This window comes from Abramis brama (genome assembly GCF_963993115.1).
Source record: "Abramis brama genome assembly, chromosome: 7".
In the NCBI taxonomy this organism is placed as follows: Eukaryota; Metazoa; Chordata; class Actinopteri; order Cypriniformes; family Leuciscidae; genus Abramis; species Abramis brama.
The window spans coordinates 23,824,419-23,840,483 of NC_139969.1; the positions used below are offsets into that span (position 1 = coordinate 23,824,419).

General features: G+C 35.0%; 2 protein-coding genes and 1 long non-coding RNA gene across 3 annotated transcripts; 1 reads left to right on the plus strand and 2 right to left on the minus strand.

Moving 5' to 3' along the window:
- Positions 1 to 342: 342 nt before the first annotated feature.
- Positions 343 to 1,834, minus strand: cldn18 (claudin 18; the record flags this gene model as incomplete). Its single annotated transcript, XM_084120843.1, has 5 exons — positions 343 to 448; positions 576 to 674; positions 776 to 926; positions 1,074 to 1,238; positions 1,618 to 1,834. 5 exons carry the CDS (start codon positions 1,832 to 1,834, stop codon positions 343 to 345), a joined length of 738 nt encoding a protein of 245 aa, XP_083976969.1.
- Positions 1,835 to 3,571: 1,737 nt separating this feature from the next.
- LOC311086258 (transcription factor Sox-14) lies at positions 3,572 to 4,676 on the minus strand (the record flags this gene model as incomplete). Its single annotated transcript, XM_084119051.1, has 1 exon — positions 3,572 to 4,676. One exon carries the CDS (start codon positions 4,674 to 4,676, stop codon positions 3,999 to 4,001), a length of 678 nt encoding a protein of 225 aa, XP_083975177.1. The 3' UTR covers positions 3,572 to 3,998.
- Positions 4,677 to 11,019: 6,343 nt separating this feature from the next.
- Positions 11,020 to 14,510, plus strand: LOC311087422. Its single transcript, XR_014607271.1, has 3 exons — positions 11,020 to 11,153; positions 11,365 to 11,517; positions 13,021 to 14,510. It is a non-coding gene; the product is annotated as an uncharacterized lncRNA (long non-coding RNA).
- Positions 14,511 to 16,065: the final 1,555 nt, after the last annotated feature.

Sequence of the window (16,065 nt, forward strand, 5' to 3'; positions counted from 1 at the left end):
TCCTCTTTTTCCTTTCTTCTCCAGTCTCTGTAAATGTAAGAAATTGCTCTGAGCTAGGCCAAACAATTTAGCTGCTACATGTCAAGTGCAGTTGTGGCAAAAGTTTATTATAATTCCAAACAGCAAATTATTTAGAGTGATTTGTTGTTGAATCTTAAACACCTGTGACATTCCAGCCTTATCTAACCAATTTACCCATATACAATCAAGACTTTTCAATAGAGACATTAAAAAACATTTTTTACTGCAATTATCGAAAACAGCACAGAAGAAATTGACTTCAGTTCGTCAGTGCAAGGCATAACATATAGGCATGACATGATTTGGGAAAACGCCCCGCCATTAATTTCTTTGTTCTCCTTGGACTCTCTGGACATGGCACTCTTCATCTTCTGTCCTGCACTGGGCTGGGGCGTTGTAAATATATCCTTCTCTCACATCAGTGTTGCTAAAATGGAACCATGCTAGTTAGTTTACAGCCCATGTACTTTTCAACTTAATGTGTCAGAGCGAAAGAAAGATAGATAGATCTAATATTTAAGGTCTATGTTACACTTTAAAATGCAGCGACTTACGTTTGCATTCTTATGAATGCGATGCACTTCAAAATTCCTCCCAGGAGTAACAAAGCTCCTCCTACCCAGGCTATGTAGAGGGCGGGACCAAATGTGTACCTAAGCATTCAAAACAAAGAAAACAGGAAGTGATGTGATCAGCACATAACAGACACCCGTTGAACATTTGCCAGTGGAAAATCGATGGTTTTTCATCTTACCTGGAAGCAAATGAATCAATTTCTCCCATGCCCATGTTATTCCCACATTGTACCTGTCCCTTCTCTCCATGCTTTTGATTGTATGGGGTCATCATGAAACTAGGCACAATTTGATCAGCATACACTGATGCTACAGAAATATCACAAAGGCCTGAAAAGAACAAAGATTATATGGACCTTGTGTATTATAATGGGAATTATTGTAATAATAACAGTTTAATCTGTAAACCTAATAGTATTTAATAACTGATAGATCAGTGGGGTTTAGTTAGTGAGTAATGAATAAGCTTTTGTTTACCAGCAATGATAAACATGATCCCTGCGCTTAGTATCAGTTTGGCCCTGGTCGATAACTCCATACTTCTCATTTTAAGCCACTTAAAGCAGACGAATCCGATGAAAACTGCGATCACACTCACTAAAATTGCTACCACCATCAAAGCTCTTGTAGCCTGAAGGAGTCCTGAAAAAGAAAACAAACGGAAAAGAAAAAACACAGGATGTTAGAGGGTCATTAGTGCCTTTGAGTTTGATTTCTACCTAATATTATTGTTAATTATTGACTAGAGCAGATGACAACAAAATCAAGGGCAAAAAAGTGTATATTCATATAAAAAATAATTTCACATTGCTTATCTACCTTCATTGTTCGGCTAGCAGTTACTGAACAGTGCACACAAAAAGAAACATTTGGTAAAAAAATTGTGAAAAAATGAACACTTCTGGAACAAATTTAACTCTCAATGTTAGGTGCAATGAGAGGTTCAGAAATAAACGTTGATGTGCATTTTGGGTTTGTAGAAAAACTCTCAATCTAAAAAAATAAATAAATCTCAACCCACCTGAGTAGTTCAGATGGCTGTAGAGAGGTTGGCACTCAGTGAATCCAGAGCTGGACACTTCACAATCCTTCCACAGGCCCTTATAAGTGTAGATGGAAGTTACCTTGTCCTCCTGGTTTCTGGCGCACCAGACATCCATAAGCGTGGCTGCAAAAACTCCAGTCGTACCGATGACGCCTGATACGAAACCTGTGGTCTGCAGCGCGGCGGCACTCATTCTGCTTCTGTCTTCGTTTCTGGGTTAAAGATCTGGTGAAGCTGATAGTGACAAGCGTTGAGTTTAACTGAAGCTGGACAGGGTGAGACTGCTTTTTATAGCGTGAAGGCTCACTTGCACACTCATAAAGTGATGCTTGTAATGAGCTTTGAGTGGTCATAGTTCCACCTACCTCTAACAGAAACATAAAAGGAGGATAGTCTGGATAGTCATAGTCTGTCTGAGCATTAACTAACACAAATATACCTGAGGTCACTTGGTGTGTAATATCTAAGAACAGGTCAGACAGGCCTTAAATTACACACCTAATTGTTAGATCATATTGTCTCAGTGAGTAAACACTTAATTCAAGATTAATTCTGCTTTGCTTTTCTTTCATCTCTCTGACTGTTGCTCTGCTTAATACTTTACTAATAGCCTACTGATGCATGAAAAATCAGCAGATGATGAAAAGAGGCTGATAACAATGAGTACATAATTACATTTATGAGGACAGAAAACAAAATATGAGACATTATAAATGGAATGTGCAAAGATTTTAAAAAAAATTATAGCATTTAATTGCATGTGGTAAGATGCACGTGATAAGGTGTACAGTAATTCAATAAAATTATGAAAAAACAGTGAACACCTTCATGATTGTGCGTGATATTTTGCAGTTGTATCTTGTTTATTATAATTAATCATTTGGATTTGTTCCTGACATAAACAGCATATTCATTTTCAGGTTTCTCCAGAAATGTTCAATTGGGTTTAAGCCCAGGCTCTGGCTGGGCCACTCAAGGACATTCACAGAGTTCTCCATGAGCAACTCCTGCATTGTCTTAGTTGTGTGCTTAGGGTCATTGTCCCAGGTCAGAACCCATGTCTGCCCAGTCCGAGGTTCTGAATGCTCTGGACTAGGTTTTTATTAAGGCGATCGATCTATATTTTGCTGTGTTGAGCTTTCCTTTGACTCTGATGAGTCCCCCAGTCACTGTCGCTGTCTTCCCCTGATATGTGTGTTGACACAATCCTGTCTCTGAGCTCTACAGGCAGTTCTTTTGGGCTGTTAGGGGCTGTTCCCAAAATAACCCATACAGAGCTTTATTTAGGCTAAATATGCATAGGTCTACATGTTACTGTCTAGAACATCAATATAAATGTATTACAATAGACAGGGCAGAGAGTGCCAAACTATGGCAAACACACAAATGCAAATCTGCACTTGTTGAAAACAGGGAATGCAAAACACACACACACACACACACACAAAACAGAACAGACAATTTGTTTGCAATTGAAAAGTTTTTTTATTGATACGTTGTTATTTTTTTCCTTTAGGATTTCAATCACAGCTTTAGACTAGAGGATTGTTGCCTGAATATAATTCATGAATCATAAAACCACAAGACCATAGGCTAAGCCCAGTGAAGTCATGATTTACAGTTAATTTAGACCAGCTAAGGTGGTTTCTAACAACGCCCCTGTTTTAAATTCATGCATGGCTTCACAGGGCTTATTGGTTTAATTGACAGGTATGACTTCGTAATTTGATCAAATTAAATTCAAAGTCAAAATGAATGTTATGTTGTATGACATTATGTATACAGTAAGCTGAGCAGCTTTTAAAACAAGTGTTTTAATATGTCTATGCTGCTGCTAGACACTGCACTTTTAAAAATCAGCAGTATGAAAGGAACACACAAAAAAAGGATTTTTTTTTAATTCATATTTAATGTTGTTTTTGGCATTTGAGCATGTAAAATGTCTTTGAAAGAGTATTTAACTGCATTTTCATTCATATAACAATTTTCAGGTAAAATTTCAATAAATAACTTCAAATCATCATGGCATTTGATTGTGTTAAAATTCATCTTTGGCTCTGAGCATAAAGTAATTTTATCATTTATAATTATTACAATGATCCCATGGGCTTCATGAATCAATGAAAACAAATGTGAAATGCCAAAACAACTAACTAATACTATCTAACTAACTTACTAAATAGTAGGTAGGGTATCATTATTCATATACAATTCATAATCAAAGTGTTGTCCATTTAATAGGCTAAATGTTAATGAAAATTTTGCCTATTAAGATGCACTTGAACTTAAAGTGAGAAACAGGAAAAAACAGTCAACTTCTCTCTTAAAAATATATGAATCCCATCTTAATGCCTGAGTCACAGCGCTGTAGAGTTCACTGCAGTCTTGCTCATACCTGGAAACACTATGTAGGCAAGTGGAGGTGTGAGACTGGAAGAAGACCAGGGCGAACAGTTACAGGGCAGCAGGTATCCGGGGTTTGCTGGAGACAGGTGAGTGTGCGCGTACTGACCGGGGCATCCCAGACTCCCGATGCACCTGTGTCCACTCTGATAGCCTAAAGCTGGAGAAAAAGCCATCGGGCCAGGGGTTATGGCAGGTTTTTCATGTTGGAAAGCAGTATTGGATCGGATCGGCTCAATGAAAGGATGTTGCATGGACGCAGCTGAATGGAGAGGTCGTGGTTTGGTCAAAGTTGAGATGCTTTGAAAGTCTCGCTCGCTGTGAAGCGCTAAAGACAACAGCGTGTCCTTCCTCAACAGTCCTTTAGGTTTGCGTCTCGGTCGGTATTTGTAATCTGGATGCTCTCTCATGTGTTGGGCGCGAAGTCTTTTGGCCTCGTCGATGTAAGGTCTTTTTTCAGACTCAGAGAGCAACTTCCACTCGGCACCGAGTCTCTTGCTGATCTCAGAGTTGTGCATCTTTGGGTTCTCCAGTGCCATCTGTCTTCTCTGACCTCGCGACCAGACCATGAACGCGTTCATTGGTCTCTTGATGTGCTCCATGGGCTGCTTCACCATGTTCCTCAAGTTCATTTGCTGCTTTGCGTCACGGAAGAAAAAATGCTATAACACTTGAAAGCATAGGCTATTTAAATCATCTGTGGAAAGAGAGGGTTCCTCTGGTGAATAGAGATGATGTCTGCAAGTCTATTTCATGGAGATGCAGCGGAATGAACGCGCTGTTTGAAGGGCAGGATTATTTCTTTGCAACTTACAGTGAAGTGTGTGTGTGAACGACCTCTTGGTTTGTGAGATATTTGTTTTAAATCTCTGTCAAGAGCAGAGAGTTTCAAAGAAAGCTTTGCAGCGAGGAGCGCGCGCTCTGACACATCACCACCTCGCGCCCAATCAGCGCGTGAGCGACATATACAGTTACAATGACACCAGAAAACCAATGATTTCTGCAAAAAGGGGACTCAATGAAATTAAAATGACGTTAAAGCTGTTTATAAAAGTTTAGGTAAGCCGCCGCCACACACACACACACACACAACTTTGATCTTACACTGCGAGGACACTATTCATTGCTGTCCTTGGTGCTAATTACCACAAAAGCTGTCATAGGCATAACATGACCATGATTTTTATCAGCAGTTTCGATTAAAGGCTATATGAATGCATAAGGGAATGTTGCTGTGACAATTTCCTTTATAGCTCTTTTTTTCTTTTAACCACCTTCTTGCCTTGGTCAGTTCATTTCAAATGCTTCTGGAGACTGAATACATTTCTAAAAGTACAAACATTTCATGTCGTCTGTCAGTTAATTTGAGCTCATAAAACTTGCATAACTATGATAAAATAAAATCTGTTTTACATTTTTAAAGCATTTGCTTTTCACATCTAAACAGAATGTTTTTCTGTTTTTAGATATTCTTTAATTTAAAAAAAAATCTCATTTACATAACTAATTAATGTAGAAAATTTCACTAATTTTACATTCATTTAATAATTGATATATAATACTTTATCTTCATGCATGCATTCACAATTCACAGCTGATCAAATGAATTTCCACCTGCATTATAGCTGAACTAGTGACTGATTGTTTTTAAAAAGTCAAGAATTATATATATATATATATATATATATATATATATATATATATATATATATATATTTGTGCTTTTTATCCGCATAGCTGTTACAAATGCATGTATGGCAAATAGGAATTTAGAAATAAAGAAGATAATTAATTCTCAAAAAACAACAATACTTTCCATATTTACATCAGATTTTTGTTTTCATCATAAACTGATGTAAGATTGATGCACTGGGGGAAAAAACACAAAAATATCAAGACATTTCCTGAATTTACCCTTAACATGTAAAACAATTGTGATTTGGTAAGTATGCAAAGCGCATGAGAATGACCGAAGTCTAAAGATTATGTTCAAAAAGGAACATCTGCTAATGCCTAGCTATCCATGGATAAGCATGTTAGTCATGAATAATGGCATATCAAGGAAAAGATGCCTTCCTAATGTATGTCTCGAGCCCACTGCTTGTGTGAATTGTTCAGATAAATGAGAGAGAGGACAGCTAGGGATTTGCTGTGTCCAGCCTGAGATTTTATTTTCTGCACTGAGGGATTTCTGACACAGGGAGGCACTGGTCATGCTGTGAAGCTGATTGCTTTTTTATTTGCCTTTTACAGGTAGATAATATGCCCTTTGAAAAGCTATCAAATCTATATCCCGCTTTTTTTCTTTCATTGCCTCAAATGACAAAGATGAAAAGAGCTTAGCATACACCTCTAAATTTACACCCATCTTTTTATAAGGACAAAAAATAAACTATCTATGGAAACAATGTAATTGATTTAGGTTTCAAATGAGTAAATGTGTAATATGTTAACTAAAAATATTTGACCATTGCAGCAGGTAAAAAGTCAAGGGTCAATTGTATTGTCATATACATATATGTGTTCTGAATATATTCAGATGCTTTGTATACTCTCAGGGAGTTAAATTATAATAATTAATTAATTAATTAATTATTAATTAATATGACAATATGCGTGATTAGTGAGACTCGCCAAAATCACAAATTGATTATAATCCGTTTCTCCTCCAAGCAAAAGTGTTGCTGTACACTATAGGACTCAAAATACCATTTCTTTTTTATATATCATGTCAGAAGACATTTAGAAGGATTAGATGGAAAATGCAGCGCTTGAGAAAAAAAACATTTTTTGATAGGTAGCCTACAGAAATGAGATGGAAAGATGAGAAAAAGAGATAAGTTAAAAACTCTTCTAGAAATTAAATGCACTGCATATATGAATATGTATATACAGTGGATATAAAAAAGTCTACACAGCAATTAAAACTAAGTTAGTTTAGGGTATGAGTAGTGTTACTAAGTATTAGTTCAGGGGTGTGCACACTTGTGCAGTTAGTTATTATATAGTTATAAAGTTTATGTATTTATTTTTCTCTCTCAAAAGTGTCACTTTGGTTTAACATTGCATAGGTGGAAAATTTCTACATTAAAAGGTGCAAAACTTCTGATATGATTTATCTAAAAAAAATTACATCACAAAAAATTATTTCAAGCAATTTCAACACTATATGTTGTCTCATAGAGATATTTAGACCTCTGACCTTTTCCGGTGTGGTAAAGAACTATGGTGACACCTTCAAGTGGTGCATTTTGAAAACCAATCCTACAGATTTCCTCTGCTCTGGGGGATAAAGCTTGTGCTTATTTTAATCATATTTGAGAGAAGTCAAGCTTTGCTTTAATAGCCTTTCATGGAAATATTAGTGGTAAAAATGTGTTGGTGGAATGAAGGAGACAGCTCAAATCCTGAGAGGTGTCCTGATCTATCCCAAGCCACTCTCTCACGCCTGTGAAATTAATACTGCAGATAAAGCGGGAGGACATTATTGCCTGCCTATCTGCAAGCCCCAAATCACAGCAGTCAGCAGTCAGTTAGAGACATTTGCAATAAGGCATTTCTGCGAAAAGCACTAAATGCAGGCTAAAGATTTCAAATGTGCCACAGATTAACAAATTAAACTGAGCTTTTTAGTGAAAGGTGCCCTGTAAGCATTGCTATACTTACTCAGTATGAGTTGATGGGGGATGTACAGAATGCAGAGATGCAGTTTTTTGGTGGTCACATATCAGTGTCATGTCATTACAGTTAAATGTTCAATCCAGAAGGTCTTATTTATTTTCACTGCTTTTCTTTTTTTGCTTTAACAGAAGCTTTGACTGTTCAAAGCTTCTGTCAAAGCTTTAGTTGCTTTGACAAGACCTTGTATAGTATGGAAGCATTTGGGTAGCAATATTCAATTTGAAATGTAATATGCAAAATGACAATGCAATATGTAAAATGGCAATACATTTCTGTATTTAAATTTACATTTTCCATTACATTTGTGCAACGTTGGTGCAAAATGAAAATGAAAAATCAATTATATAATTACATTTGCCATTAGTGGGTTAAAAAAAAGGCTGATTCTATTTTGTGTGTGGATGGAGCTTATCTGGCATCAGTTTAAAGAATATTTTTTTGGAGTTTTTGCCTTTTATTATGATAGCACATTATGAAATCAGGAAAAATCCACAAACCGGGACTTGAACTCAGTTTGCCAATAGCCCAACAATGCTAAATGCCAGTGAACAGACCACTAGGCTATCAGGGCCAACCCTCAGGTACTCTTCGGCACTTCTGACCGGAAAATTATCTGTTTTGAATTTTTAAAAATCACAAGAAACTTGGTGACTTTTTATGGCATTAGGAATGTGAACACATAAAAAAATTGAGGGCATGATTCGAGCAGGCTAAGTGGTCATAAAAAAAATAGTCACACTTTTGCTCTTCGGTCAAAAATGACCGACCATAGGAAATGAATGGGAAATCGACAAAAACACAAAACTTCTCTACAAATTGGCCACGATGCAGAAAAAAAAGTGCTCAGCAATGAAGGGGTGAAACTCTAAAACATCAATAGTGAAAAACATAACATAATTAATAATTATAATTATTATATATATAATTAATATAATTATTAATAATAATAACAATTATTAATATAATTATTATTATTAATAATAATATAAATAATAATAAGCTGTGATAAAGCATTACTGTTTATTTTTGTAATTTTTTTTATTGAATTGTAATGTTACCTGTAACAAAATGCTTTATCTGTATTCAGGTTTGAATGTAGTAATAATAATGCAAAAACGTGTACACTTCACATCAAAATTTATTTTTATTTTTTTATAAACCTTGACAAAAGTATTATTTGAGAATTTCTAAAAAATACATTCAAATCCACATCTTAAAAGTAAGTAATTTTGTCCAAAAACAACTAGAGAATTCACAAGCCTCTCCATATAGAGCTTTACAGGCATCTAGTGGTAACACCATGAAATTACATGTTTTATTTTATTTTCTATCAACAGATGGCGCTAATCTGACTTCGTGACGCAAAAAAAAAAAAAAAAAAAAGGATTTAAAAGGCCTAGTCTCTATATGTTAATCTGAAATACTGCATTAATTGAAAAAATATTTTAAAAAATTATTTTCAATGGCAAAAATTAACCATAAATATTGCATAAATATTAATAAGTATCATCAAATCCCTTCAAAATACAAAAGATAAAAATATTATTGAACAAAAATAAATTTCACTGGTTTTACTGGGGTGGAGGAAGTTTAATTTTTAGATGTCCAGTCACTTCTGACCGTGAAGATAACGAGCTACAGCCAAATGAGGAGCACCTGAGGGTTAAACAGTGTCAGTTTAATGAAAATTAGAACTTCCATGTGTAAGAAACATGGGGGGAACAGAATCTGACGGCAAACAATCCAGCTGTCGAAATCTCCCATTGGTGTTGATGTAGTGGCTTAATGGATGTTTATTCTATTCTGTGTGTGGATGGAGCTTAACCAGCGTCATTTATATACCTATTATAACCTCTTTGTGTAAGAAACATGGGGGGAACAGAATCCAACGGCAAACAAACCAGCTGTCAGAATCCGTTCCCCCAATCCCTTTATGAGAGGTGTTGATGTATTGGCTTAAAAAAATGCTGATTGTATTTTGTGTGTGGATGGAGCTTGGCATCAGTTTAAAGAGAAAAAAAAGGGGAGTTTTTGCCTTTTATTATACCACAGTATAGGATCAAGAAAAATCACAAGCCGGGATTTGAACTTGGGTCACCCAAAGCCCTACAATGCTAAACACTAGTGCACAGACCACTAGGCTATCAGGGACAATTAATCAGCATCAGTTTGATGAATATTAGAACCTCACTGTGTAAGAAACATGGGGGGAACAGAATCCAACAGCTATCGAAATCCGTCCCCCCACTCCCATTATGAGAAGTGTTGTGACCCCTCAACTTACACAAACAGATCTTTATTATTACATTAAATCCAGGATTTTAGACACCATTGTTACCTGTATCATTTTACCTCAACAATTCAAATTAAAAGTAAAAAGTAAAAAATAAAACTCCATCATCAATAACACATAAAACCTCATTAACATCGCAAATTTCTGAAAAACTCTCAACATTATTAATCAGTTTACAATATGAAAATTCGATTTTACCATACACTTCAACATTATTTCTGCATCTGTTGAACACTGTAAAATCCAATAGCTTTCCTGACTCACATATAGTTAGTAAACTTTACTCAGTAATAAAAAATACATACTTCTTACTAGGTTTTGTTGAGTTACAGTCAATTGCAGGGTGAAAATAACAAGTTACTCAATCGTTTGAGTGACGCTTACTTGAAATAAGCAAGTAGCAACAAAGGATGCAATGACGTTACTAAACCAGTGAGAGGCAGCAGTGAATTAAAGCATGCCTAATGTGCAGAAAAAACAAAGAAGAAGAGGCGGCACTTGTGAGAGCATGCGCAATAGATTCTGTGCGTATTTCATTTTCGGCGCCCATTTTGCAGATGTGGAAAGACTTTGACAGACTACCTACATTTTTATCTGGAGCTTCGCTACGTTTTTGGAATAATAATAAGGTGAGTAATCAAGCATGCGACTTTTGTGTGAATGTTTTTTTTTTTACTGTCTGTCGCCAATTTTTACTGATTTCCTTAATGTCTAACGTTACCAAATAATTGAGATAATTAGAGCTTGAAGAATATGTTTTTTTTTTTTTTTTTTTTTTTTACCATTTTCACTGATGCATTCTCCTCTGTTGGCATTGGTTTATAAATTATTAAGGTTCCAAATCTGGTGAAATGCGCACATCTACAGTTAAAGGTAACCTGCAGCTTATGTGATGTATGTGATGCTTTTTGACAGTATTTGTGATTTCACAACAGCATTAAACTATTATTTTTTAAATTGAGTAAATTCAGATTCAGCAAGCACTGTAAAAGTGATTATTTTTTTTTATTTTTTTTTTTACTCAAACTCAACTGCTTTATCACTGCATCAAAGATGGACCAGACCTTCTCAATGCGAAGACGTGAAATTGTGGATGCAGATGGAGCAGTGGCCAGCTCTTTTTACAGAGAGACAAGTAAGTACTTATTCATACCCTTTTCCACCCCCCTTTTTGGTTTATGAGAAACCAAATTCTGTTTAGGTTTGGCTTTAGAATTGGCCTGTTGGCCTGACCATGCATTGAAATATATTTTTTATAAAGATCAGAAAAGTCAAAAATAATTGTTCATTGAAAGATTTCCACACTGTCCCATGCTTTTTTTTCTTCTTTTTTTTCTGTGTTGCAGAGTTTAACAGGATAGTCCCCACAGATCTGCAGACTGCAGAGTAACTTTTATGGTGCTGTGGATCGCTACACACCACACTTTGTCACAATCTTCAAGTCTTCAAGAAGTACTGGAGAGAAATTAGATGAGCTTATGCAGCAAATTAATACAGGGGTGAGTTTACTGCAGCCTTAATTTTTTATTATTATTCTGAGTTGATCATGGTTTTGCTTACAATCTATCTAGCTGTTGTCTAAAGTGTTGTGGGGTTTTGTTGATAAACTCTTTAACTGTGGACTGTAATCTTAAAGGATTAGTTCACTTTCAAATAAAAATTTCCTGATAATTTACTCACCCCCATGTCATCCAAGATGTCCATGTCTTTCTTTCTTCAGTCGAAAAGAATAATAATAAATAAATAATAATAAATTAAAACAAAGATGATGCAGAGACTTTAAATCTGCATTCAGACTGACATTTGAACCTTCTTTGAACATTTGAAAAGTTGGTTGCCATTGAAGTCCATTATATGGAGAAAAATACTGGAATGTTTTCCTCAAAAACCTTAATTTCTTTTTGACTGAGGAAAGAAAGACATGGACATCTTGAATGACATGGGGGTGAGTAAATTATCAGGAATTTTTTTTTTTGAAAGTGAACTAATCCTTTAATAGTCACTTCTCCACTTAAAGGCATAATGGTAATGACACTTTTTTGATCTTCAGATCTTTTTTGATCTTCAGAACAAAAAATGAAGATACTTTTAATGATATCCGAGTCCTTTCTGTTCCTCAATAGACAGCAATTAAATAAATAATTAAAGTAGCTCATCTGACTCCAGTGATTTAACCTCATTTCATGAAGCAACTTGAAGCAGTGCTTTTTGTAAAAAAACAAAAACAAAAATGTTTTACTAAATCTTATAGAATTGTTCAAAGAACAACAACTGGCTGCTCATGCATGAGCAAAACACACATACTTTGTGATGTCCTCTTGAACATGCATTGCAGGTCAGTTATTTTGTAAATAAAGTGGAATATTGTTTTTTTGCACAAACAAAGTACTCGCACTGCGTCATAAAATTAAGATTATACCATTAAATTTGCATGGATTACTTTGTCTTTCTTACCTTTCTGGGGCTTTAAAGTGCTAGATGCCTAGGCTGCCTATGAAGGGGCGAAAGCTCTCAGAGTTCATAATAAATATCTTCATCTGTGTTCTGAAGATAAACAAAAGTCTCAAAGGTATGGAATGACATGTGGGTGAGTAATTAATGACTTAATTTATATCTTTGGGTGAAGTAACCCTTTAACAAAATTATTTTTACTGTAGTTTTAATTCAATACCTTGCATACTTAAAGGGATAGTTCACCCAAAAGTTAAAATTATCCCATGATTTACTCACCCTCAAGTAATCCTAGGTGTATATAACATTCTTCTTTCAGACGAATACAATCAGAGTTATATTAGAAAATGTCCTGTCTCATCCAAGCTTTATAACGGCTTATCATTATAAGCTTTTTAATATTTTTTTGAAGTCCATCAAAATGCATCCATGATAAAAGTGCATCTATCCATCATTAAAATATACAGCCATTCACTATAAATCATTTTTAAATTATAAATGCCTTTTCACTTTTCTCTGTTGTAATATTTTTATTGTTTGGTTTCATTCAGGTGATGTTGATGAAGCCTGGGCACAACTATCTGTTGGGGTGCTGACTGTCAACTTCCCTCTCTAAATAAACTCTACCTTTGCCCAGTGTCTACTGCCATCATTGTTGAGAGAGGTATTGTAATGGATAATCTGCAGAACCTGCCTCAGGCAATTTGCATCTATTTTGGTCTGTCTTATGCTTTAAATTTGGATTACCCAAAAGACATGAAAAATACTTTAAACTTCATTCAGAAATTGATGCTTGCTTTGAGACAGAACAAACTCTCACCAAAACTGCAATCTTTGAACAATCTCCTGTTGAGTAATCAAATGTGCAAGATTGATGTTTGGCATTAGATTACATTTGTTTATGACAGTGGAATTAGATTAGTTGATAGAAAAATAAAAGGGAAACTAAGCCACTTGTTTAAAATTGTCAGCCCATTAGTTCATGAGCAAGTTAAAGGGTTAGTTCACCCAAAAATGAAAATTCTGTCAGTAATTACTCACCTTCATGTCATTCAAAACCCGTAAGACCTTCGTTCATCTTCAAAACACAAATAAAGATATTTTTGATGAAATCTGAGAGCTTTCTACCCCCCAATGACCGCAACGTCATTGTAACATCAAGAAGTATTCTTGTTGCTTCATAACATTAAGGTTGAAGTACTGTAGTCGCATGGACTATTTTAACTATGTCTTTACTACCTTTCTGGGCCTTGGAAGTTGCAATGACATTGCAGTCTATGGAGGGACAGAAACCTCTCAGATTTCATCAAAAATATCTTAATTTGTGTTCCTAAGATGAACGAAAGTCTTACGGGGTTGGAACAACATGAGGGTGAGTAATTACTGACAGAATTACAATTTTTGGGTGAACTAACCCTTTAAGAATCTGTCAGTGTATTAATTTCTAATGTACATGTGTGTCAGAGACATTGCTTTTTCATCGTTTAGGCTTAAACGATGAAATACTATTCCATTAAATTATGAAATACTATTCCATCATTAATGAATGTAGCCACTTTTTTTGCACTTCTATATACCAAGTTTGGTCTCCGAAGTGTTATTGATTGAAGTGAGTCATTGTTATGTATTGAATTGTTAAAGCTGTTTGTTGAGAATCTGTTAGAGTCAGGGTATGGTCTCAAATATATTTATTTTTATTCAGATTTTATATACATTTACTAATACGTTATTAAAATCAAAGTTTGTATTTGTTAACATTAGTTAATGCACTGTAAACTAACATGAACAATGAATAGCTGTATTTTTATTAACTAACATTAACAAAGATTAATAAATACTGTAACAAATGTATTTCTCATGGTTAGTTCATGTTAGTTAATACACTACCTAATGTTAACTAATAAACCTTATTATAAAGTGTTTCAGTTTTATTGTTTTCAAAAAAATGTAAAAACCTAAAGTGACTATTTACATAAATTGTATACCCCACTGCAAACTTGTGTGGACCACCCCTGTGTCAGTTGTTTAGAAAACAAATACAATAAATGTACCTTTGAACTGTATCATTGTCTTACATTTATTTGTCCAGTTGTAAATGTTATCTTTGTAAAATTGTGAAAGTATTCTCAATGATAATAGATGATTGATAGCACTTAAGTTATTGGAGTAAAGCTTACTTGCTATTTTAAGTGCAATCGGTTTGCATGGTTTTAACAAGTAAAGTAAACTCAGTAATTCCAAGTTGTATACAGAAAACATCAGAGTTAACACAACTAGCATAAATGAGTACATTTAAAATAAATAATCAAGTATACTATACAAATTAGTTTTAAGTTACTGGAACTCTCTTGTAAGTGTACACTACTAGACATGCACTTGTTAGTACTACATACTATTCCTATTTCACGTTACTTAGTTTTTTAAGTGCAATCGGTTTGCATGCTTTTTTTTGAGTAAGCTGAACTAATCGGATTTTACAGTGAACCAAGTTCCAACTCATTATTTTTCCTTGTTTTCCACATTGCAAGCCTTGCTGTACCAATTAAATAATTTAATAAACACACATTTCCTCTATCGACACTTTGTATTTGAGTCCCCCAATAAAAACTTTGTGGGAGAAGTCCTCACCAAAACCCTGAAACCAAGTATCAAGCAGCTTAAAAATAACTCAGAGTCTCAAACATATTAAGAACATATGTTCCATAGTTTCTTCAACACTACAAAACCTACACTTTTGCCATCCTGGAAGTTTTGGAGGTCCGGTGTCTCTCCACCGCCCAATGATAAATCTCTCACTTTTCTCCCAGTTAACTTTAGCTGAGGAAGCCATCTCATATTGCTTAATGCTTGTTTCCAAAGCTGTTACATCATTTTGTCCTAAAATACAAACAGTTATATCACCGACATAAGCAGACATACAGTATACACTTTAAAAGTTTTCTTTACACCTGCAACTGTAAAACCACCCAGATCTCTCCTTAACTTACACAAACACTCAATTACAAGACTATATAATTGTCCAGAAAGAGGACAACCCTGTCTAATACCTCTTGTGACTGTCACTGGGACACTTATTCCTCCACCAACCTTAATTTGCACTGATACATCAGAATATAACAATTTAACATTTGAAATAAAATTGATCACCAATTCCAAAACTCTTTAACACCTTAAAAAGATGACACACAAATTAGAATAATTTATACCCATAGACAACTACTACTTCTGTTAATTCTCCATATGTAATTGTATCATCCAAAGCTTTTCTTTTTCCTTGCTCCAACTGTGCTAGATCTTTAAGTAAGTCCTTTGCACTATCAGGATCACATTCCTCAGCACTATTGAAACAGGTTCCCATGTACCCGTTTGGCATTTTATTGTAACCTTTTTTTTGGGACCCTAATGGTGTCTAGGTAAGAATTTTTTATGTTGCCGAGGTCAACTAAATGTCCCATGGGATTTGTTTGGCGGCCATCTTGAAGTGATGTCAGCGCTAGTGGTGAAAAATGCAGATTTTCTTGTCTCCTGAACCACACAGCATACAAAGACAACATGTACCCACTTTTTCCATATAATTCTGACATCAGGAATAAAGT